This window comes from Sciurus carolinensis, chromosome 9 (assembly GCF_902686445.1).
Source record: "Sciurus carolinensis chromosome 9, mSciCar1.2, whole genome shotgun sequence".
Lineage (NCBI taxonomy): Eukaryota > Metazoa > Chordata > Mammalia > Rodentia > Sciuridae > Sciurus > Sciurus carolinensis.
This window is the reverse complement of record NC_062221.1, coordinates 6328683-6354850: the sequence shown is the minus strand read 5'-3', so window position 1 is coordinate 6354850 and position 26168 is coordinate 6328683. Positions and strand designations below refer to the sequence as shown.

The window sequence follows — 26168 nt, the reverse complement described above, 5'->3', positions numbered from 1 at the left end:
GGAATATGCCACTGAAATATAAAAATTTCACAAATGGAAAAGACCTACGCAAAGTACATGGAGAACTCAATTTAGTTAGCAGTGCAGTGGCTCATTAGGTTTTGAAAGCGACTGGCATGAGGGCATTTCAACAGAATGGTGCTATTAAGGATATGGCTGGTGGGTGTTCTATGCCAGGCTGTGTGTCAAACGTTCAACACAATCTCGTTAAATTCCCAACCACCCAGATCAGATCCTCAGGTGCAAGTGAGGAACCTGAGATTCAGAGAGGTTAATTAACCTGCCCAGTGCAGTGCTGTTCAGCTTCCCACACTCTGACCCCTCTGCTCTTCCTACTGGAGTCTACAGTGTCCCATTCTGGACCCCACACCCATTTGAAAGGGTATGAACATTAGATAGATAAAACCTGGGCATAAAAAACCAGTGATCACAATGAGAGGGTGAAGAAGAGGGGAAGGTTAAAGAAATTGAGTCTATTCCTTAGAAGAGGAGACTTCAGTAGCATCCTGTAAGTTGGAAAATGACTAAAGAAGAACACGCCTTCTTTTGAATGACTAGGTTCTCTGTTTCATAAAGAAACCTTTTGTGGGCACTGTACTCTGCCTGAGGGTTGATCACCAGGTGTCTAAGAAGGTTCATGAGGTGACTGTGACCTGGTTCAGTAGTGACTGACCTCACCTATGTGGAGTGGTTCTCCTGGGGCTCAGTGTCCCATACCTATGTGATCCGGAAGATGGATTCATCTAAAGGACACCTGCCTCTGTTTTGCCACCAGCAAATGATTTGATGGGTAATAGAACTACTCAGCAACAGACAAGTAAGAACAGGGATTACAGTTTAAATGTGGTTTTGTAACTTGGCTGTTGCAGATCGTTCTGCGATTAACATGGGCATGCAGGTAGCGCGGTAGCATGCCAATTGCCTCAGGTACACACGGAGAGGTGAAGGATAGCTGGGTCATACAGTGGTTCTGTTTTCAAAGAATAAGGGAGGGTTTTGGTGCCCTTTGCTTATTTGACGTACCAATAGATTAGGCAAGACAAACTTTTTTTCCCCTGAGCTTTGTTGCAATGTTCAAGAACAAAAGTCCAGCATATCTGGTCCGTGTAGATTTTCACAAAGACCTTGCCAGCAAATAAAGTGGAATAGTCAGATGCGTGTTTGTGGAGGACGTTCGCCTAGAATTCTAGCAACTTCCTGCATGTTAAACTTTCGGCAGCACTGATCTGGGGGCAGAGCAGGACGCTTTCTGCGGGAACTGAGACTCGTGACAGCGCTTGGCGTTTCCAGCACAGTGCGCAGTCCCGGGGGCTCCTTCGGTGGCAGGCCACCTGCGCAGGCCGCCCCCGCCCCGGGCCCTGCGCGCCCGCCCCTCTTCCAGGGCCAGGGCAGGTTTTCAGGAACACAGGCGGCTCTGTCTCTGTGAACAACAGCTCTCCTTACTGGGCAGCTCCCGTCGGCCCCAGCCGCGCTCTCCGGGTCCCGCCGGGGAGGTGCGGGTCACCTGATCGCTCCGCGTTCCTCGCATTCCTCCGCCTCGGGCCGCTGCGCCCGTCCGTCCGCGGAGCCGCCACGCAGGTGCAGGTGCGCCGAGCTGCAGGTAAACCGAGTCCGCGCGACAGCGCGACTCCTGGGGAGGGTCCCCGCAGTCATTCCTCGTGTCCCGTGGGTTTGTGTCCTCCTAGGGAAAGCTGGTGCAACTCCACCTGCTTAAAAACAAACCGGGAACCAAACCTAAATAATGAGCGGGTGGGCCTCAGGTCAGAGTCGCTTCAAGTTTAGGGGAAGAAACCTGCAGCAGAGAAATGAAAGATACGGAATAAAAAAGAATTTTATAAGCCCCGCCCCCTTTCTGTAGTAAGTATGCGACCTGCAGACTGACCTACCTGGTCTACAGTGTTAGCTGTGTGTGTCACCTGCGGTGCAGTGGTTAGCCTCGGGGGCCCTCTTTCCTCGTCAGTAATAATACCTCCCTGAAAAGGTGGATGGGGGAACCAAGACGAAGGTGCCTGGGGAAGAGCCTTCTACGGAGTGTGCACGCGCAGGTGTGTTGCATGTGTCTGTGCGGCGTGTGCCTGTGTGTGTGGGGCTGCAAGCCTCAGGACAATGACATTCACAAGCCTAAGGAATTTCTCAAGAGATGAGGCAGAACTTGATTTGACTCTGACCCCTGCTGTTGCTAAAATGACCCGCAGAAGCAGCCAGACTTCTGCGCAAAACATGGGCCAAAGTTGCTGGAAAAGAAATATCCTGACTCCCAAATCCTCGTTCAGAAAAGGGCACTATGTGGGGTGCTTCTTTAACGATGAGGGACGCAGCCCGAAGGCTTTGTCTTGAAAGACCAAGTGCCTTCAGCCCTAACTCTGCAACTTACTCTCCCAGCGCCAACAGTCTATTGGTTGCTTTTCTCTCTGAACTTCAGTTTTTCCTCCCATGGAATCTTCAAAATAATTCAGACTCAGTACTTGAGAAACCCCTGGAGTCGTGCTGGACGCATGACAAACGCCCTCTGGACATTGGTTGTTGATTGTGTAGGGGCAAAAATGGATCTCTCTCCTGCCATTGTCAAGTGGTCACAGCCGACTCTCCTATACTAAAAGGTTAGCAAGGGAAAAGCATAGTGAATGTATTTGATCACAGTTTTATGTGACACAAAAGCCATTAAAACCAAGGCCCAAAGACCCAAAGGTGAAACGTTCATTTTTTGAGCTTAGGTTCAGTGAAGCATGGACAGCCATGTGGAAATCTGATTGAACAGAGAGGGTGTGACCTAATTTTAATGGACTGAGTGGGAGACCCAGCAAGGCCTGTCTGCTGCTGTTCTTTCTGGTGCCTGGTGTCAGGCAGCACCCCTCTGGAACGGGGGCCTTTCTCTCCACATTTTTTATTGAGTGCATTATAGTTGTACATACTGATGGGATTTGTTGCTACATATTCATACATGCACACAAGAGAGCAATACAGTTTGGCTAATATCACTCCCCAGCACCTCGCCCCTCTCTCCCTCCCTGCTGCCCCTGGGTCCCTGTCCTCTCTGACCTCCCTTTGATTTTTAGGAGAGCCACCCCCACCTTTGTTTTCCTTTTTCCTCTCCAGCTTCTGCATATGAGAGAAAACATATGACCTTGAAGTTTCTGAGTTTGACTTATTTTGCTTAATATGATGGTCTCTAGTTCCATCCATTTTCCTACAAATGCTATGATTTCATTTTTCTTTATGGCTGAGTAAAATTCTACTCTGTGTGTGTGTGTGTGTGCGCGCATGTGTCACATTTTCTTTATCCATTCATCCATTGATGAACACCTAGACTGGTTCCATAGTTTGGCTATTGTGAATTGTGTCACTATAAACATGGGTATGCAGGTATCATTGTAATATGATCACTTTAATTCTTTATGATAACTACTGAGGAGTGGTATAGCTGGGTCAAGTGGTGGCTCCATGCCTAGTCTTTTGAGGGGTCTCCATACTGATTTCAGATTGGTTGTACTAATTTGCAGTCCCACCCACAGTGTAAAAGTGTTCCTTTTTCTCCACATCCTCCCCAACATTTATTATTATTTGTATTCTTGATGACTCCATTCTGACTGATGTGAGATAAAATCTCAGTGTAGTTTTGATTTGCATTTCCCTTATTGCTAATGATGTTGAACACTTTTTTTCATGTATTTGTAGGCTACTTGTATTTCTCTCTTTGAGAAGTGTCTGTTTAATTCATTTGCCCACTTGTTAATTGATTTTTTTTTCTTTTTCTTTTTCTTTTTTTTTTTTTTTTTTTGTGGTGCTAGAGATTGAACCCAGGGCCTTGTGCATACAAAATAAGTACTCTACCAACTGAGTTATATCCCCAGTTCCTTGATTTTTTGGTGTTGAGTTGAGTTCTTTACATATTCTAAATATTAATCCTCTAGTCAGAAGGTTAGTTAGCAAAGATTTGTCCCTGGAATGGGGGTCTTTATGACCTACCATCAGATAAGGTAGATCAGAGAATTTCTTTATGGCTAACTCCAAGATGGAAGGGCAGGAGGAGATTCATATTTGTAGGCTTTATGGCCTACTTTGTGGAAAGGGTTCTAGTTCCTATGTCCAGCCTTGGGCAAGGGAAAGTCCAGTTTTCAGTGACTTACTTTGGGGGAGAAAAGGGAGAACATGAGACAGGAATGCAGGAGAAGGTCAGAGAGAAACTTTGCTTCTGACGCTTCCCCTAGGACTCCACCTTGGGGTATAGTTTTCTGAGCCCCAAGAGTGTTGTTATTTTGCAAAGGATTCATTTGCACATGATTAGCTCTGATCTTTAGGAAACTGGCAAGAGAGACTAGACATGCATTAGTCCTATCTTACAGATGAGAAAACTGAGACCCATCAAAGGGGAAAGCATGCACCCCAGTCCCCACAGCCACCGAGTGGCCACGCTGGGCCTGGAATCTCAAACCTCAGACAAACTTTGATTTTGTGTGGGCTCAGCACATGTGCATTGAACAAAATCGGGGAACATCTTACCTAACCTCAGAGGTGCTGCTCATAAGCCCCCCTGTCGTCTTCCTCTAAGACCCCCCCCCTCTCTCTCATGCTTCCCCAAACTTCTTTCTCTAGTACCCAGATGGCTTTTCTCTCGGTCACTCCATCTTGTAGAATGCACGGTGCTGACTCGTCCCTCACTGAGCTCCTGGATGTGTGAGCGAGTTCAACACAGCTCTGCTGGACAACTTGGTGTTCAGCAGAGGGCTTTGCACTTGGTGGGCACTCCAGAGGAACAGCTGACACGGAAAGCAGGAATGTGGCATGCCACACCTGTGTCACCCAGGTGCAGCGAGTGCAGGGACCTGGGAGAGCCAGAGGGTGCCCGCCCCCACCAGCACGCAGGTCTGCTCCTTCCCAGAGTCACTTCCCCTGTGCAGTGGCCAGCTGCCTCTGCTTCCTGAAGTGCCTGGGACGGTCCAACAGGCTGGCTGGTTGAGGGAACGCCTTTCCACGCAGCGTCTGTTTTCCTGGACGTTGTTTCACTGAGATTGTCTGCAAATGTCTGAGGCTGGAGGAAGAATGTGTTCAGGGGAAACCTAGCAAATACTATCCTCTTTTTTTGGGGGTAGATATTGTAACTCAATTTTCCACATCTGCCAAGATGCAGGCTACTTTGTGGTACCCTGGCTGTGCCCTTCCCCACCCAGAAACCCTCTCCACCCCGCCTCCTCTTTTCCTCTTCCTAGGTTTCCCTTTCTCGCTCTCCAGTTGGCCTAAATCCCAGATGGACAAGGATCAGGAGAGCAGAGGCATTCATTTTCTCGTTTTATGACCCCGCCTTCATTCCTAAATGCAACTGTTGCTCTGAGGACCTTTACTCCCAATGGTGGCCTCCCATCTTACACCGAGTCAATACATCTTAGTGGTTATGCAGTTGGAGTCAGTACTGGAGTCTCTGGGTCCAAACCCTAGCTCTCCAGCTTACTCTCTGCATGGCCAGAGTGAGTTATTTAACTGCTCTGGGTTCCCCACCAGCCAGTGGGGATGACATATCCTCATATAGGTATTTTGAGGATTAAATGAGTCAATATTGCAGAGCATCTGTACCTGGCATGTCAACAAGGGTATGTGAGTATCAGGCATTGTATTTCTAAAGCTGGCAGAAAAGAGCAAAATTGCATCCGGGCAATCATGCCCCTGAGATCTCTCAAAAGGCCCATCAATTGCACCGCGTGAAATCCTGCAGAGAACTTGCGTAGTTGAGAGTCTCGTAGAAGTCTGCCACGTAGAGACCACATTCTGTGGAGAGTGTGTATCTTGAAAGTTTAAAATTGCATCCAGTACAGAGATGCGCTCCTACAGTGACAGCTCAGAGGGAAATCTGAGACCACCCTGGGAGCCAGCCTCCCTCTCCCTTTCACCCACATTCACAGGAACACACTCAGAGTGAAACACTGGGAAAGATCATCCATTGCTTTTATCAAGTGACTTACTCAGACACGTACTATCTGAGCGTGTACCTGCACATACGGGTGATTCCACTTCACTGTAGACCCTGGGGAAGTCCCAGACCCTGGGTCTGCCCCAGCCACTATGGGGCCCTGGGGAATTGTCATCCCTCCAAGGCCGTTAAGTGGCTACTGAGGTCTCTACCAGTGCAAAGGGTCTGGGATTTTGATTGGCCTGGAACGGAGCTGATCAGAAAAGTCAGAGATCTGATTTGTGTCAGTGGGCTCCTCTCTGTGAACTGTCCCTGGGGTGGGAAGTACAGTGGGACTTTATTATCCTGCTGTGGGAACGGAAGGAGGTTGTGGGATCTCAGGGCGCCGCCTCTTGCCTGCGCTGCCGAGCTGTCCCGTCAGTCAGTGTTCTAGGTCAGGGTCATGTTAACGCACAGGACTGTGTGACACCAGGCAGAGCCTTCATTTCACTGTCCTCTGATGGGGGAATGCATGGGAGTCGTGTGAGTCATGAGGCCACCTCTGAGCTGAGCGTGAGGAGAGCGTCTCTTGCCACAGTCACCAGGCACTCCAGGCAGGAGGACCCGCCGGGCGTCCGTCACCAGGCTCTAGAGGAACGGGCACCGGGCAGCGGGTCTAAAACCCCTTCCATTCTCCCCTTCTGTTTGATTTCCATGGAAATCTGGGAAAGGCTGGCGAGTGTCGGGCATGCTTCCTGTTTCCTGGAGGCATAAAGAGAAGTAGGAGATGTAAAAGGAAAACTGGAGAAAAACGAGTGTGAGTTCGCTGCTTGTTAAGGTTCAACTTTTAAGTTCTGGGGGAGCTTAATGATTTCTGACCACTTTCTGAGACAAAAATAAGGAGAAAAATCGTTTGAAGACCATGAAGCCAGGGTCTGCCACTCTGCCCACACGTCCAGGTCTCTCTCTGTGCTGTGCGTTCTCTGTCTGGGCTCTTGTCTGCCTGCCAGTGGTCACTTTGTGTCATTGTTGTCCTTGCAGGGAGTGTCCACGAAGACCCAAAGTCTGGACTGCAACAGCCTGGCGTGGATCATGAAGGGCCTCCTGCTGTGTTTTCCGTCACTAACCTCCGACCCCTGAGCGTATGGCTTGGGGTCTGGGGAGGGTCCACTGATCAAACCCCTCATCATGCATCAACTGTTCAGGCTGGTTTTGGGACAAAAAGATCTTTCACGTGCTGGGGACCTCTTCTCCTTAGAGGACTCTGAGATTGAAGACAGCCTGACAGAAGCTTTGGAGCAGATTAAAATAATTAGCTCATCTTCAGTAAGTAAACTGGCTTGTAGACCAGCTCCCTGAAAGGGCCTGTCCTAGGGCCAGAGGACTGGGGGAAGGAGCTTTGCAGGAGGAAGATGAAGGACAGTAGCATTGGTCTTTCTAAACTCTGCTATGTAGTTTCCAAAAAATAGCACCAGGGGGTACTTTTGCCTACCGTGGAGACCAGCATGGAATTCTGTGGCTATTTCCGCATTCTCGAATTGACGTGGAGAGGAGAGGTAGCAAGTTCAAGGGAAAAAACAGACCTACCAAGCTGTAGACCAAGTGGGGTGTGTGGTGGGGGCTGGACAATGGGAGCGGGCAGGTGACACCTCCTGCCTCCCAGGTGACGGGACACAAGGACGAGGATCCTCTGCTGCCAGAGCACAGTTGCCCAGAGCTCACTAACGTGGACTCTGTGTACCCCGTTGTCTCTGTTTTGAATCCTTCCTCTGCTCCGTTTTCTACCCTCCACCCCGACTCAGTTCAGCTCGCCCATTATTGATCGGACAGATTAAAAACCTCCAGGCACCTCCCCCGCCGTGCCTCTCCACCACGTCAAGATCACCTGTTCTGAAAGCCCTTCCCGGTGGGGACAGAGGGCGAGTGCCCAGTACCGTCTGCAGCTGACCTTCTTGGTTGTGCTTGGACCTCTGTGACACTAGTCCCACTCAGAGGCCTGGTCACCAAGCATCTGGTCACATCCCCACAGTGCAGAGTCCTGAGTTGGCAAATGTGTGCGTGTTTCAGAGACAACAGGTCCCTCCCGAGCTGTAATAAAGAGACCTTTAACAGGCACATTGGCAGCCGGAACACGCCCTCGGAGCCTGTCAGCAGGACCCCTTGCTGGCTGCCAGTGGCATGCCAAATGTCCCCACTGGCCAGTGACGTCATTGCCCAAACACTCTTCTTTTCCCAGATAATGTCTTTGACAGCAATTACCTGTCCACATTTTTTTTCCCCCAGAACATTAATCAGTTTAGTTTGACTCAAAATATAAAATGATCCTGGTACAGTCCCCTTCACCAGGGGACTCCTCTGGAAACAAGTTGACTAAATAGGCCACTGGTTTTTCTCTAATAGGAAAAGAAACAAAACCTCAAAAGCATCTGAGGTCCCTAAAGCCCACTTCCACCAGAGGTCACTAGTGGCCAATGATTTCTTCTGCTTCTGTCACCAAGTGCTTGTTCTTACAGACGTCAAAAGCAGGATTTTAGGACTGGTAGGTCCTGTTATGTGTCCTCGCTGGTTAACCATTAAGGCTGGCAGATCCCTTGTCACCAGGAGCTTTGCGGGGACGTTAAGGTTAGCATTGCTCCTGAAGCAGGTCTGAAGGGCGAGGAGACCACTCGTCTTCTTCACCCACTCACTTCTCTCACATCTACTTCTGTTTATCTGTAGCCACGGCAGGGAGAGCAGAAAAATGGCGACTTCTAGTTTACATTATCAAATTTGGGGTGACAAATGCCAGTAGTCCTATCTTCCTCTCCCGATTAGTCCACTGAGCCCCCTTGCCCACTTGGTAACTACCTTCCCTGCTAGCTGCTTTATCCGCCCTCCTGACCAGGCCAGGGTCCGTCTCTCTTACTGGACTTTTCCTGATGACCCTGGATCTCAGCAGTCATGCTCAGTTCCTCTTCAGAAACAAGTACAAGACCCCTCCTCGCTTTGGCATCTTCCTTGGGATTCCCGCAAGCAGGTGGCTTCTCCGGCATGTGCAAGGGTGAGGACATCGCAGGTTTCTGAAACCTTCTCCGACCTCAGTTTTCCTGTGGTAAAACAGTCTTTCCATTGCACGGAGCCTTGATGGGCCTTCCTCACTGATGGATCCCTGCCCCGCCCTGCCCTGCCCTGTCCTGACACCAGAAGGGGGAACAGAGGGACTGGATCCGCCCTTGTCAGTCAGAACTAGTTCCTATCATTCTAGGGAAGATTTATCATGGTAGCACCCCAAGATGTAGCCCTGGGCTTCCTGCCCTCTGTCCAGTAGCCACCTTGCTGCCTGCCTCTTCCAGCTGGGCACTCCAGCTGTTCCTTCAGATCCCTGGCTGCCTCTTGTCTTTATCGTTATTATTACTGTGGTCATTGTTACTTGCTGGAGCTATCCAGACTTTTCCTGTTGCTTTTGATCAAGGAATTCTAACTGGTAAACACATAGCTCTTCCACTATTGGAAGCTCCCATGTCTGGTTTGTGCCCTGTTTTAGCCGATGAAACCTTGCTCTTTAGAATTTCTGCTCATTGTTCTTTATTCTGGTTCTCCACCCCCACAATTGAGAGTCTAACTCTGTTCCTACAAGAAAAAGTTTGAAACGTTGAAACTAAGCTTCAGGTCTCACTTCTGGCTCCTCTCTTTCCAGCTTGACATTCTCGGTGGCCTAGGGTTTTCTGTGACAAAGGAGGGGCCTGTGTTAGGGAAGGCTGTGCCCCCTGCCCTCATAGACCTTAACCTCAGGTCCAGAGGTTTAGTTTTGTCACTGTGTGTAAAATGCAATCCCAATAGCTCTCTGCAGATGCAGGGTTTGGAAGTTAAATTAGAATGCCAATTTGTTCCTTTATTAGGAAAATTGTTACTCGCATGGGCAGAATTCTTGTCCAAGACTACTGATCAGCCTTTCTCTAGAGAAGGAGCACAATTACTAATTACATTTCTTCCTCCTCTGTTACTGCCTCATTCCAACCTCCGTCCTCGAGGCACATCCCTTCACCTGGACATGCCTTGTGCTGGTAGTGTCTCAAGCTAGGCCACTAGTGGGCTAGTCCCTCTCTGAAGAGTGGACATGGTTCATTTAATCCTCCCAGGGCAGTTTTGTTCCAAGCTCGTGGAGAACCTCAAGATAGCTCCCAGTGCTGCTCTGTCCTCAACATCTGGTCACCCTCCCCTGTAGTGTCCTGGTTTATTGTCATCCTTGATCACTATCAGTACCCAGAGCAATGACTGATAATGGTGACATCATGCATTGTCTGCATATATCCTGTAATGCGCTAAGATTTTGTGATTGAATCAAATCTTATAATGAGATAACTTGAAAATATTTTAAGTGGATTGTGTGACATTTTAAACCTTTACAAACATGTTCCTCTGTCAGCCCCCCTTCCGGCATGTCTGAACCCTTTAAACATCATGATCCTTTCTAATCCAAGCCTTCTCCCTTAGGTTTCCCAAGTTAACCACTATTCTGATTGTGATATTCATCCATGTTTGGTTTTATCTCTTTGTTACATATGCATGGTTCAAAAATTATGAATAGCATTGTATTTCATGTTTTTAAACTTTATATAAATAGTACCATAAGGGTTAATGCTGTGCTTTTGACATTATCCATTCTGGTTCACGTAATTCCATTTGTTTAATGGACAGAGTATTCCATTGTATGGACATACCACAATTTTTCCATCTTTCTTTTGATTGACATTTATTGTTTAAACAGTGCTATAAGAAATATTCTTGTATTTGTCAATTTTTGTCAGTGTGTATTTCTAAGGTGCACAGTAAAAAGTGAAGCAACTGGTTCTGGATTTCTGTGTTTCCAAACTTAAGATTTACACCAAATTGCTTTCCCATGCTGTTAGGCCAGTTTATAGCCCCCCCAGCAGTGTATGAGAGTTCTGGTGACTTTGTGCCTTCACCAATGCTTTCTTTTACCAGATTTTAATTTTTTTCTTCAATCTAAGTGAAGCAGCATGTAACTGTGGTCTAAGTGTGTACTCCCCCTCTTATTAGTGAGGTCCACCATTTTTTCAAACGTTCTTTTGCAATTTGCCACGAGGGTTTCCTCTTCAGAGAAATGCCTATTTATGTGTGTGGTTTTTTTTTCTTCTTTTTTCTCTTGTGGTTTTAAAACATCTCTATTAAGTTGGAGCATCTAACATATTCTAGCATTAATCCCTTGTCCCTTAGGCATCTCTCTATGTACAAGATGTCACTTATACATCCCTCATTCCAATGTGTAACTTGTCTCTTAACTTTGTAATTCATATTTATGTCTGGTAGGACAAGTATCCATAAACTTCTGCTTAAAATCTGCTTTAATTTGTTTCGTTCTCTAATAGTTTTATATTAAGCTTCTCAAGTTTTATGAATTCTGTTGGTATGTTGGTGGAATTTCTTTTGTCAATAGATTAATTTAAAGCAAAGTCATTAACATTATCAACTGTCTTCTTATCTACAGACATCATATTCTATCCATTTTTGAGGATTTGTAATTTTTAAGGATCTTAAGAATGTTGTATATCTTTTGTTAAACTTGAAAGTATTTTATATTTTTATCTGAAACTATAAGTGATAATCTTTTGTAAATTATGTTTTCAACTGTTTTTTCAGGTGATCATAACACAAAATTCTTGTGTAGTGGTCCAGTAAACTCACCAACTCTCCTACTAATGCTAACAATTTGGGTACACTCTTCCATTTTTTTAGCCATTATTTATTAGGTGCCAGGTACGTGCCAGAGCTAATACTGGATGTCAGGTTACAAAAGAAGCAAATAGACCAAAAAAAAAAAAAAAAAAAACTCCGACCTAATCCATAAATCAGGATAGATAGAAAATAAAATCAACAAGAAAAATAGGTAGTATATTAGCAGGTGATAATTAAGTGCTGCATAAAAACATTAAGCAGAGATGGGGATAGAGAGTGGAGGTTTGAAATTTCAAGTAGGGTAGACAGGCTGGTCCTTCCGGAGAAGCTGACTTTTGAGCCAACCTTGAAGGAGAGGAAGAATACTCCCAGATGCTTGCAGAAGGACCACCAAGTACAAAGTCCCTGAGGTGGAGGCATGGAGTTTTTGAAGAGCTATAAGAAGGCTGGTATGGCTGTAGTGGAGGGAGCAAAGAGGAAAGGTCATAGGAGAGAGGTCAGGAGGGAATTGGAGGCTGGATGGTGGACAGCTCTGGGCAGGCATTAGAGAGCTCTGGGCAGAAGTGACTTGATGTGACTTTCCCTTTCCTGTTTTGGGAATAGCTTTGAAAAGCAAAAGTAGAACCAAAGTAGAAGGCCACACAGCAGCAATCCAGATAAGCAGCAATCCAGATAAGCAGCCACAGAAATTGGCCATCATGGAGCAATGGTGGTGATGAGTAGTAGTTCCCCTTTGTCTGAGGTTTTGTTTTTGGAAGTTTCAGTTGACCATGAATAAACCAAATGAACCTTGACCTGAATGTGCTAAATGAAAAATTTCAGAAGTAAGCAATTCATAGGTTTTTAATTGCCTGCTGTTCTGAGAAATGGGATGAAATGTCATGCCATTCCAGTTTGGCCTGCCCCAGATGTGAACCATCCATTTGTCCAGAGTATCCACACTGTATGTGCTACCCACCTGTTAGTCATTCAGTAGCTGTCTTGGTTATCAGACAGTGTTCAAGCAACCCTGATTTTACTTAACAACGGCCCCAAAGTGCAAACAGAATGGTGCTGGCAATTTGAGTGTGTCACAGAAAAGCCATAAAGCACTTCCTTTAAGTGAAAAAGTATAAGTTCTCAATAAGGAAAAAAATCATATATTGAGGTTGCTGAGATCTATAGAATAAGAAGTTATTTTGAGAGACAAAGAGAAAGGGGGAAACACATTCACATAATTTTTATTATAGTACGTTATTATAATTGTTCTATTTTATTCTTAGTTATTGTTGCCAGTCTTACTGTGCCTGAGTTATGAATTAAACTCCACCATAGGTGGGCATCATAGGAAAACCTTGTGAATTGTGGTTCTGTCTGTGCTTTTAGGCATCCACTGGGGATCTTGGAACATATCTCTGTTGGATAAGGGCAGATTACTATATTCAGAATCTGGATAAATTTTAAAGGTAGGACCAACAGAATTCGCTGATGTGAATGTGGTAGAAAATAACTTGAAGTTATTCAAGTTAGGAAATAACTTGAAGGTTTTTGTCTTTAAAAACTAGCATGATGAAGCTGTCATTAGGTAAGGCGCAGAAGACTGATGGAGGAGATGCAGGGAGGGGTGCTGAGGAAGGGGCGTGAGGGGGAGAGTCACTGGTTCTGCTTTGGACAGGCAGAGACTGAGCATCGGGTTCCAGGAGGAGATGGGGTGCAGTTAGTTGGACATGGGAGTCCGGAGTTGAGAAGTCTGGTTGGAAATGATAATTCTGAAGCGAATCATCCTTGACTCTGAGTCAGATGACCAAGGAAGTAAGTGGAGATGGAAAACAAGGAAATCTAAAGCCTGGGCCCAGTGCTCAGGGGTCAGGGAGGTGACCAGCACCCACAAAGCAGGCCGAAAGCCATGGGAAGTAACTCCCAAGGACAGTGAAGCCCAGGCGCTGCCTGGTCAAGAGGAGGAGGACTGAGGAGAGCACCAGATGCAGACACAGGGAGGTCAGTGCGGCTGGACGGCAGTGGTGTCACTGAAGCTAGAAGGGGAGAGAGCTGGAGGAAAGGAGCAGCAGCAAGCCGGGCCTTTCCCACAGGAGGCAGAGGATGGGAAGGTGTAGAACGCAGGAGGTGAGGACGCCGTGTCCAGAGAACGCTCCTCAGCAGGAGGCACACCTCTGAAGGGTTCCTGCACTCAGTCATCTCCAAGGTCACCTCCTTCCACCCCGCCCTCGGGCCTTTGATCTGATGACTGTCCCCTCGCTCTCCAGAGCGAGGTGGAATCGAATGTGTGATCCTTCTCGCTTTTTATTTAAAGGGAGTTTTAAAGGTATTTGTTGTTATCGACTCGTATTAACTGTAGAGATTAATGGGTTTACTGTGACAGCCCATCCCTGCAGGCTCCTGCCCTGATCACAGCCACCACCCTTGACTTAAAGGGAGGTTTCTGCCAGGATCGTGGTCAACATCTCCTATCAGATTAAGGAGCATCCCTTTTATTCCCACTTTTCTTAAGTATATTTAACTGTGTCAACTATTTTTTCTATCCTCTTAACATTTCCTGTTCTCTGCTTTTTTTGGGGGGGGGTGGTACTGAGGATTGAACCCAGGGCCTTGTGTTTGCAAGGCAAACACTCCACCAACTGAGCTAAATCCCCACCCAGGCATCTGTTCTCCGCTTTAACCTGTTACTGTGGTTAACTGCAGAAATAGACCTATCAAGCGAAGCCGTTGTTGTGTCACTGGAATAAAATGCAATTTGTCAGTTACTGAGTGCTTCCTTCACTCGGTTTGCTATTTTTAAGTGAGTTTTGGAACCATGGTTACATCTGCGATGGGCTCTCACTGTCCTTTCTTCTACCGATTTTACTGGCCTTGACATCAAGTTATACACACTAATCTCATAAAATTGCAAGTGTTTCCTTAGATTTTATTGCAAATAAGAGTTTTACAAAGTCGTGATATTCTAATCCTTGAAGATTTCATAGAAAGCTGTCAAACCCTCTTGATACCATGAATTTTTAATTATTATTATCACTATTATTATTAATAATAGATTATTAATGCCATTATTATTAATAGAGTTTAAAACCAATTCAGTTTCTTTGAGGAAAGTTGGGAGTTTTGTTGCAATCACTTTGGGTAAAGTATATTTTCTTGTCAATTTTACACTGTACCTGAGTTTTCAAATTTATTAATTTAAGATTGTTAGAATTATTATTTTTGTTTTCACTCATATTTTTTAATCAATATTTTCAGAGCCTTGTCTTCTTTTAAAAAGTCTTGGTTTATTAATCATCTGTATGGGATCTTTCTTTTATCCCATTAATTTCATTTAAAACGTTGTTTTTGGTTTTGTATTTTCTCTAGCTTTATTCTGCTATTCTTTTTCTAATCTCCTTGATTATGTAACTATTGGATTTTTAAACTTTCTGATTTTATAATATATTTAAGACTATAAATTTCCTGATAAGTACCATTTCTTTCCAGAAGTTCCAAGATATATTTTCACTCTGAGTTCTAAATGTTGTCTTGTTTTTGTTGTGATTTCCTCTTTGACTCATCAGTGATTTGGAAATTTATTTTTTATTTATGTAGACAGAAAAAGTGAACTGCAGTATCAGTTGTTTGGAAGTGGAGGAGACTCTCTCTCACCTAGGTTATGGCTAATCTGTGTCAATAGCAATAGCTAATACTTGTGTAAATAGCATGCACGTGTGCCAGAAACTCTTCTAAGGGATCCCACATTAATATATTTATTTACTTCGGGAAGCATTTGAGATAGTGCACTAATGTTATCCCCATTTTACAGATGAGGAACTGAGGCACAGAGAAGTTAAAATTTAACTTGACCATGACTCTGTGGTCAGTAAGTACTGAGCCAAGAATTAAGCCCAGAGAGTTTGATCTCACAAACTGTACTGATTCTCTAAATATTTAATTTGTGCCTGAGAAGAATGTGTATTCTCTTATAATTAGGCATCAAATATTAAATATGCTGATTGGAGAATTCCTTTAGTGCTATTGTTCTAATTTTCCATATTCTCAATAATTTTGCATTTGTATGGACTATCAGTTCCTGAGAGAATATTCGAAAACTTTTCCACTATAATTTTGGATTTGTCAATTTTTCCTTGTAAATTTGTCAAACTTGTGTTATAAATTTGAGATCTTCTTTATTATGTTTGCACAAATTTAGTATTGTTATTTCTTTCTTGGAGAAATTTTTCTTTTATTATTATATACTAATAATCTTTATTCCTAATAAGGTTTGCTTGTTTTCTTTGCAGTTGTAGTTCCCTATTTTCTCTTTTTGTTTTTACCTTTCTGTGTCATTATGACTTAAATGTAATTTTTACATACCATATAACTAAGTTTTTAAAATCTTCTAAATTGAAAATATAGTAAATGTTTTTTAATTGGTAAATTTAGTCAACTTACATTTATTGTGTTATGTAGTATATTTGAATGTGTTTTTCCATTTTGTTTTGGGTTATATTCCTTGATTCTACATTTCTATTTATTTTATTTTCTGCTTTTTTTTTAATTGAGTTTTTAGTATTTCAGTTTTCACTTCTGTTGAGAACAGTGATTTAACTCAGTGTAGAGTGCTTGCCTAGCATATATGAGCCACTGGGTTCAATTCTCAACACTGCATATCAATAAATAAAATAAAGATCTATCAACAACTAAAAAATTTGTTTAAATCATAATAAAAGATATATATTCTGTTTTTGTACTAGTTGCCTTTAATATTTTAGCAAATGCAGTCACAATATATTTTCAGTTCCATGACAGATCCTTCACATATTAATGTTCCTAAAACAAATACTTGTTTGATACTTGATCATCTTCCATTTGCTGCTGACTGGACATAGGTATAATACAGAACTCATTATCTACATACACATGAACTTCCCACAGCTCTTCATACTGTTACCCTTCCAGCTGAATTTGATGTATTGCTATCCCTACCAATGTTGAGTTAAGAATCTTGCTTGTTTTTGTTTTTGAGGCAGGGTCTTGCTGTTGCCCAGGCTGATCTCGAACTTGTGATCCTCCTGCCTGTCTCCTGAGTAGCTGGAATTACAGGCATACACCACTGTGCCTGGCCAAATATCCATTTTAAATATTTTCAAAACTACTAGACTGTGTGGCACTAAAATAGAAACTTTTTGTGTGTGCAGAAAGGTATGGGAGGATAACATTTAAGTATAAATTAATTTTTCCCATATTTTTATTTGTGTGTAATAGTTCTACATAATGGTGGGATTCATTGTTACATATCCATACAGGCACACAATATAACAATGTCATTTAACCAATATAATTTCCCAGATTACCTCTTTCTCTCCTTTTCTCCCTCCCCCTAGTCCCCTTCCTTTGCTGATCTCTCTTTGATTTTTATGAGATTGCCCCTAGCTTTCTTTTCTTTTTCCTCTCTAGCATTTACATATGAGAGAAACCCTTGACTTTCTTATTTTGACGTAATTGCTTAAAATAATGTTCTCAAATTCCAAACATTTTTCTGCAAATGACCTAATTGCATTCTTCTTTATGGTAGACTAAAACTCCATTGTGTATATTTACTATATTTTCCTTATACATTCATCTGTTAATGGACACCTAGACTGTTCCCTAGTTTGGCTATTGTGAATTGTGCTGCTACAATACAGTGATAGGCTGTGCATCTATATCACTGTAGTCTGATTACTTTAATTCTTCAGGATGAATACTGAGGAGTGGTACAGCTAAGTCGTATGGTGGTTCCATTCTGGTCTTTTGAGGAACCTCCATATTGATTTCCATAGTGGTTTCCATTTATAGTCCCACCAACAGTGTAAGAGTGTTCCTTTTTCTCCATATCCTCTCCATATTATTGTTTGCATTCTTGATGACTGCCTTCTGACTGGTATGAGATGAAATCTCAGTATAGTTTTGATTTGCATTTTCCTAATTGCTAATGATTCTGAACATTTATTCTATTTTTGGTGGACATCTATATTTCCTCTTTTGAGAAGTGTCATTTAATTAATCTGCCCATTTATTAATTGGGTTATTTGATTTTTTGGTGGTAAGCTTTTTGAGTTCTTTACGTATTCTGGATATTAATCCTCAGTCAGAAGAGTAGCTAGCAAAGATTTTCTCCCATTCTGTTCTCTCTTCATATTCTTAATTGTTTACCTTTGCTGTGCAGAAGCTTTTTAATTTGATGTAACCCCACTAATTAACTCTTGGCATTATTTCCTGAGCTTTAGGGGTTCTATTGAGAAGATCATTGCCTGTGGCTATTTGTTGAAGTGTTGACCCTACATTTTCTTCTAAGAGTTGCATAGATTCTAACTCTTAAGTCCGATCCATTTTGAGTTGACTTTCATGCAGACAAGAAATAAGGATCTAGTCTCATTCTTCTATAACTGAATGACCGGTTTTCACAGCACCATTTATTAAAAGGCTGTCTTTTGTCCATTGTGTGTTTTTGGAACCTTTGTTAAGGATCAGATGGCTGACTTTATCTGGGTGGGTTTGTCCCTCTGTCTTCTATTCTGTACTTTGGCTTGTCTGTTTTTATGCCAGCACCATAAAGTTTTTGTTACTATTATCTCTGAGGTATAATTTGAAGATAGATTTCATAATACCTCCAGCATTGCTTTTTGACTTAGAATTACTTTGGTTATTCTGGATCTTTTATTCTTTCAAATGAGTTGTAGGGCCATTTTTCCTAACTCTATGAAGACTGTCATTTGCTATTTTAATGGTGTGCATTGAGTCTGCATATTACTTTTGTTACTGTAGCCATTTTAACAATTTTAATTCTGCCAATCCATAAATATGGAAGGTCTTTCCTTCTTCCTATTTCTTCTTCATTTTCTATCTTCAATGTTCTATAGATTTCATTGAGGAGGTCATTATATGAATGACTCATTAGCAATGAATAGGAAAGCTATTTATTTTGTATGTTGATTTTGTAATGAGCTACTTTATGGAATTATTTATGAGTCCTAGCAGTCCTTTGGTGGAGCTTTTTCAATATTCTCAATGTAGGATCATATCATCTGAAACAGTGATAACTGATTTATTCTATTCTTATTTTTAATCCCTTCATTTCCTTCTCTTGCCTCATTGCTCTGGCTAGAATTTCTAGCACTATATTAAATAGGAGTGGTGAGAACGAACATCCTTGTCTTATTCCAGATTTTAAAGGAGATACTTTCAGTTTTTCCCCCACTTTACTATGATGTTGGATTTGGGGATTTTTTTTTTTGTTTATAACCTTTATGATATTGAAGTATGTTCCTTCTATCCCTAGTTTCTTCAGGGTTTTTATCATGAATGGGTATCAAATTTGATTGAAGATTTTCTCTGTATCTATTGAGATTACTGTGATTTCCATCCTTAATTCTATTTATGTGAAGAGTTACATTTATTGATTTTCATACATTAAACCATCCTTGCATCCCTGGGATAATATGAACTTGGTCATGATCTACAATCTTCTTAATATGTTTCTGAATATAATTTGCTAATATTTTATTAAAGATTTTTTCATCTAAGTTCATCAAGGATATTGATCTATAATTTTCTTTCCTTGATGTGTCCTTATCTGGTCTTAGTATGAGTGTGATATTGACTTTAAATAATGAATTTAGAAATGTTTCATCCCTTTCTACTTCATGGAATAATTTGAGAAAAAGTGGAATTAGTTCTTCTTTAAAGGTCTTATAGAATTTGGCTGAGAATCCATCTGGTCCTGGGCTATTCTTTATTGGAATTTTTTTTTATTAATGTGTCTATCTCATTGCTAATTATTGGTATGTATAGGTTTTATATATTCTCTTGACTCAATTTTAGCAGGTCATATGTGTCCAGAAATGTATCCATTTCTACTAGGTTTCCCCATTTATTAGAATATAAATTTTCAAAATACCCCCTACTGATGCTCTGGATTTCTGTGATGTCTGTAGTGATTTATTCCTTTTCACCTCTAGTTTTTTTAAAATTTGGTTTTCTCTTTTTTTCTTTTGGTTAGTTTAAGGGTTTATCAATCATGTTTATCTTTTCAAAGAATGAACTCTTTATTTCATTGATTATTTGCATTGTTAAAATTCTCTATTTCATTGATTATGGCTCTGATCTTAGTTATTTCCTTCCATCTACTAACTTTGTAATAGGTTTTTTTTTTTTCAAGGACCTTGAGGCATCATTAGTTTATTTATTTGAGATTTCTGATTTTCTTATGTAGTCACTCATAGTTATTGAACTTTCCTCTTAGAACTGCCTTCATATTGTCCCAGATATTCTGGTATGTTGTATCACTATTCTCATTTGACTCTATTGATTTTTTAAATTTCTTTCCTGATTTATTCTATCACCCATTCATCATTCAAAAGGGTATTTTCAATTTCCATGTGTTTATATAATTTCTGTATGTCTTTTTGTTGTTGATTTCTAATTTCATTCCATCAGATAAGATACAAGGAATTATATTAATTTTTTTGTATTTGCTATGAATTCCTTTGTGATATAAAATGTGATCTGTTTCAGAGAAGGTTCCATGAACAACTGAGAAGAAAGTACATTTGGCTGTTTGGGGATTAAATATTCCATAGATATCTGTTAAGTCCATTTGATTTATAATTTTTTTCAAGTCTGAAAAGACTTTACTGAGTTGATATCTGCACCTATATATTGATGAGAGAGATGTTTTGAAATCACCCAGTATTATTGTTCTGGGCTCTTTCTGTGTCTTTAAGTCAAGTAGTGTCTGCTTTATGTAATTAGGTGCTCCAATGTTTTGGGCATAAATATTTACTATCACTACATCTTTTTGTTGGATTATTCTCTTTATCAGAATGAAGTGACCTCCTTATCTCTTCTGATTAATTTTATCATAAAGTCTGCTTCTTTGGCAATGAGAGTAGCTACTCCTGCTTGTCTTGGTCCTCCATTTGCACAGTATATCAATTTCCATCATTTCAATTTCAGCCTGAGGCTGTTTGTCTGTAAGGTGAATCTCTTACAAACAATATGTAGTAAGATCTTGTTTTATTATTCTGTTATGGCAACCTATGTCATTTAATTGAAAAACTGAAACCATTTATATTTAATATCATTATTGAGAGATGTTTACTCATTTCTGCCTTTTTTTTAACTTCTAATGTTTAATTTGGTCCCATTTCTCATTTCCTTAGCTCCTCTTCAAATAAGATTTGTCCATTTGTGAGCTTTGGGAGTTGGTTTTTGGTGTGTAGTATATCTTTAAGTATTTTCCATAGTGCTGGCTTACTAACCATGAATTCTTTTAATTTCTGCTCATCTTGGAAGGTTTTATTTATTCTCTGATTCTCAAGGATAGTTTTGCTGGATATAGCAATCTTGGTTAATGATTGTTTTCTTCAGAAATTGGAACATATCATTTCAAGCCCTCCTGTGGTTTACTCTGTGCTGAAAACTCAGAAGTAATTCTGATGGGCTTGCTTCTAAATGTGGTATGATTTTTTTCTCTTGAAAATTTTAAAATTATATTCTTCTTCTGTATGTTAGGCTTTTTTGTTATATTGTTTCATGAAGAGTTTCTTTTTTTAGTTTTATTGATATGGGATTGTGAATGCCTCTCCTATCTTTGATGTCCATCTCATTCTCAAAGTTTGGAAATTTTTCTTGCATTATTTTTCTGAAGAGACTATCCTTTCCATTAGGCTACATCTCAAAACTCTCTTTAATGCCAACAATTCTTAAATTTATTCTCTTAATGTTGTTCTAGAGTTCTTGTATATTCTGGTCATGATTATTTTCCTGTATTTAACACTGCCTGAATGTTCAAGTCTGGCCATTTTTTTTTTTTCTAGCTCTAAGTTTTATCTTCAGCACAAGCAACTCTACTACAGAAACTTTCATCTGAACATTTTATTTGATTTATTGTGTCTTTCATTTTCAAGATTTCTGTTTGGTTCCTTTTTAATGTTCCTAAAGATTTGTTTGGTTCTTTTTCAATGTTTCTATCTCCTTAGTGAATTTCTCATTCATATGCAGTATTGACTTTCTTAATTCATTCAGTTATTTTCTGTGTTCTCCTAGGATACATTGATCATTTTTTATAATGATTCTTTGAATTCTTCATCTGATATTTCATCCACTACAACATCTTTAAAATGAGTTGCTAATGAGTTATGAACTTTAGAACTTGTGCTTTTTTTCATATTTCTTGTATTCCTGTGTTGGATTTTATGCATCTGTTGGTGAGTATCTCTTTCATTCTTATATGTGAGTCTTTTTAGGGCACAGCCTTCTCTTCCTAAAGTGTCCTAGAGTGATCTGAATTGAGACCCCTTGTAGGTGCAGTAAGCAGTCTTTGTGTTAATTCTGTTTTTGCTGTTGGAGTAGATTTCCATGAGTAGGACCTGAGTTCCCTTCCCCCAGATATTCCTACTTGGGGCCTTGTCATTAGTTTGAGTTGTTTTTTCTCTTATTTGTATAAAATTATAGCTGAAGTTTGAGTGTGGTGAATTTGTAGGTGGAGCAAGGTGCAAACAACATTGCAACAAACACCTTGTGCCTACTATGATGTCTGCAATACTAATTACCAGGAAAAAACAGGAATGGTGGGGTCAACAATTTCCAACAGCAAAAACCAGAAATAACCATGAACTAGATCCAGCATTAAAGTAAATAGCAGGTGTCAACTATGCCATCCACAACATGGATGGTGAGGCAGGAGTTATGTAAACCAAAGAGTTGTAAAAAATGGTAAAAGTACAGTTCTTGGAGGGAAAAGAAAGTGTGATGTGAAGGTAGAAGCAAGTTTATAATGTTTAAAATGTGAACTAAGGGAATGCAGAAGAGATGAAGCAAGTGATGGTTATAAGGAATAAGGAGACAAAATATAAAAAGAAAAACAAAGTAAAGGGAGAGAAAGCAAGAGCTTTTGGGTATTGGTGGGAGAATGAAGGTGAGAAAGAGAAACAAACAAAAACAAAACAAAATCAAAATAAGCCAAAACTCCTAACCCTCAAAAGATAAGGAAAGATAACTATCATTAAAAATGCTTAAAATGAGAAACAAAAACCACAATTATATATGTGCATATACCATGAAGCAATCAGCCCAGAAAAAAAAAAAAAAAAACCCTCACAAAAAGAAAAAAATAAATAAAGAAAAAAGATTGTTAATGAAAAATGAAAGAATCATTGCCACTGAGGCCATCAAAAAAATCACTAGGGGACTGGGGATATAGCTCAGTTGGTAGAGTGCTTGCTTCACAAGCATAAGGCCCTGGGTTCGATCCCCAGCACCAAAAAAAAAAAAAAAAAAAAAAAAAAAAATCACTAGGATGGTCACTGCCTATGTCCAACTGTTCTTTCCCTTTCTCCTTGAGCTACATACTGATAGAGAGAACGAGGACTGGGAGATGTTAGTCCCTCCACTTTTTGTGTTACTCACCTAGCAGCCAGCTGGAGTGGCCTAAAACTCCAGCTGGTTGAAATAGCTCTCAGCTTCTTTTTTCACCTACATAAGGTCGGATGGAATGAGAAGTCTTGGAGTTTTGACTGGACTACCCTCCCAGGTGGGGCTACTGCAGAGTCTTAAGTGGAGGGTTCCAGTGGCTGGGGCTTGGGTGTAATCAGGCTTTAGGGTCATTGTTGGGTGGTATCTACTCTGGATAGATTAGATCAGCACACCACTAGGACCAGGCAGATGCCAATCTCTGTTGGAGTCTGGATCTAAGGCTCCTCCCAAGAATTCTCATGGGATGAGGAAGTCGACCCTTCACCTTCTCCTGTCCATGCATGCAACCTTCCCAGGCTTAGTCCCTTGGTGTGTTCACACTTGCCTGCTGAGATTCCCGACCCTCTTCAGCTGATCATGTGAGTCTCCAGATTCAAAGAGAAGCAAGCTGGCTCCCCTCCATGTTTTTGACTTGAATCATCCTGAGTACAACCTTCTCTGTTCCTGTTTCATTCATGTACCACTTGGTATACCCTAGGCCACACAGTAGGTGCTTGCTGGAGCAGTGTGACAGTGTTTGCTATGACCTCTTGGGCTCCTGCAGCAGAAAGCTATAGCATGGCCCCCTTAGGATGGCAGAATTTTTCCTGTCCCCACTTGGACCAGTCTAGTTGGATGCAGACTGTCCAGATGGAAGAATGAAATGTTGAATGAATCATTTCTTTTGACCAAGGACAGTTTCTGCAGCAGATTCAGCTATGCAGCAGCAGCTAAGGACATGAGTAGCTTTCTCCCTGGTGGAATTTGGACAGTTTGCCAGTGTCCACTGTGGTCCACTTCAGTACCATTTGAAATCATTGCTTTGCATGTCAACTGTTGATTATTCCGATGGAGGCAAATAATTTTGCAACAAAGCCATAGCACACATTCAGACTTCATATATAGGTTACATTTTTTGTTGTTGTTGTTGTTTGGCACCATGATAAATTGCCAGACGAAGCATAGGAAAGGATGCTTTCAGATGGGAGAAGCTTGCCTACTTATTTGCTGAGGCAGGGTCCTCTGTTCTCAAATGAACATCTGTGATATCTATGTGTAGCCCCATCATGCTTAAATCATTGATTATGATAAAGTATTTGGAAATTAAATGATGTTCAAATGATACTTTTATATTTTTGTAAACCCCATATACTAGACATGCTTTGGGCTACTGAGAATCATTGAATAATGACTATTAAGTATTTTTTGCAGATCTATATAAACAAGATTATCAACCATTCAACATAGACTTTTGCAACATAGACTGCAAAAGAAATTTTTAAAATGGGAAATTAATGCTAGGCAAATACAAACCAAAAGAAACAGAGATGATATTCATATCAGACAGGAAAACATTCATGCCAAAAGACATTAAATAAGACCAGTATTTTAGTCAACCTTTTTGTCATTGTGACCAAAAGACCTGGCAAGAGTGTTTAGAGGAGGAAAAGCTCATTTTGGCTCAGAGTTTGAGAGGTTCAGTCCACGGTCGACTGTCTCCACAGCTCTGGGTCCAAGGTGAGGCAGAGCATCATGGTGACAGGGCCTGGCAGAGAAAAGCAACTCAGAACACGGCAACCAGGAAGCAGAGAGAGAGCTCCACTTACCATGGACAAAATATAAAACCTAATTCCAGTGACCCACCTTCTCCAGCCACACCCTACCTGCCTACAGTCACACCCAGGTAATCCCTATCAGTGGATTAACACGCTGTTGGGTTAAGTGTCTTGTAATCCAATCATTTCACCTGACAACTTTGTCCCACAGTCTCCCATGAGAGCTTTTGGGGGACACCTCATATCTAAACCATAACAACCTACAAAGGTACTTTTTATGCCAGAGGGTTTAGATGACAAGAGTTATGAAAGTAATATCTCTGTATCAGAGTGTATGGCAATAATATTCACAAGACAAAACCATAAGAGACTCCAGGAAAAGTAGATAGACAAGGGAGTAGCAGAAGATTTTCATTTGCTCCTCTTGGGCCATGATACACTAAGGGAAAAAAATTAAGGTACAGAGAGCTTAGCTCTTTCCAAATCCTGTTATTAAATTAAAATAAAATTGATACAAAATACCACTGACAAAAGGACCAACTATTTATACAAAATATTTAAATAAATAGTAAAAGCAGAATCCAGCAGCATATTAAAAAAACTATTTCCAGAATTCAGTAAAATGCATTCTAGGAATGCAAGACTAACTGTTTTAAGGAAGTTTGTTTCTGAACTTTGTCATAACAATGGCTCTAAGAACAAAAATAAAATGATGTATCTAGAGATGGTCAAATGGCATTTAATGAAATTTACCATCCATTCTTTTTTGGGGGGAGTACTGGGAATTGAACTCAGGGGCACTGGACCACTGAGCCACATCCTAAACCCTATTTTGTATTTTATTTAGAGACAGGGTCTCACTGAGTTGCTTAGCACCTCACTTTTGCCGAGGCTGGCTTTGAACTCACCATCCACCTGCCTCAGCCTCCCGAGTCCCTGGGATTACAGGCATGAGCCACTGTGCCCCGCCCACAATCCATTCTTGATTAAGAAATAAACTCAATAAAATAGAAATAGATTGATACTTCTTTAATATTATTAATTACAATATTAAATCAAATTTATGAACTTTAAAAACAGGAAGAAAGTGATACATCTTGTATGATTTAAAACATTTACTGTATTATCTTGATTCTGGCTGTAGAATTTTTTAAAAATTGTTCTTTTTAGATATACATGACTACCGAGTGTATTTCGACATATTATACATTCATGGGTCATAACTTATTCTTATTAGGATCCCATTCTTGTGGTTGTACATGAGGTGGAGTTTCACCATGGCCATAGAATTTTATATATTAAAAAAAATCCGAAGCCCAAAGCAGGAACCGAGGCAGCACCTTGCTCTGATCATTTTTACGTGAAGTAGCCTAGGGAATTCTTGACAACATAATAAGCTGTGAGATGTATAAAAGGGACAGACCTCAGCAGCCTGCACCGTACAGAAATCTTCCTAGAAAACCCAAGAGGATAATTTGAAAATTCATCCTAATTAAGAATAGTTGGGCTAAACAGCTGGCTACAAAAGGTAAATAGGAAAAGCGCTAGGTTCACTTCATCAGCAACGCTAATTAAAGTTCCTGATGAGGGGAAAACAG

The 26168-nt window shown here is 41.2% G+C and overlaps 1 protein-coding gene across 11 annotated transcripts in view; it reads left to right on the top strand.

Annotated features, from left to right (window-relative positions):
* The first annotated feature begins 1109 nt into the window (after positions 1–1109).
* Positions 1110–26168, top strand: part of Veph1 (ventricular zone expressed PH domain containing 1) — a 222698-nt gene continuing 197639 nt past the window's right edge. For 8 of the 11 annotated variants that reach the window (XR_007110145.1, XM_047563389.1, XM_047563392.1 and 5 more), the window contains exons 1-2: positions 1110–1600; positions 6923–7207. Coding sequence is in view for 9 of the 11 variants with exons in the window: in XM_047563389.1 (XP_047419345.1) it covers positions 7070–7207 (138 nt within the window). In the remaining 2 variants the exon portion in view is untranslated. Of the gene's footprint in view, positions 1601–2009; positions 2046–6922; positions 7208–26168 lie in introns of those variants that run through there. The other 3 variants (XM_047563390.1, XM_047563391.1, XM_047563393.1) reach the window with 3 other exon arrangements.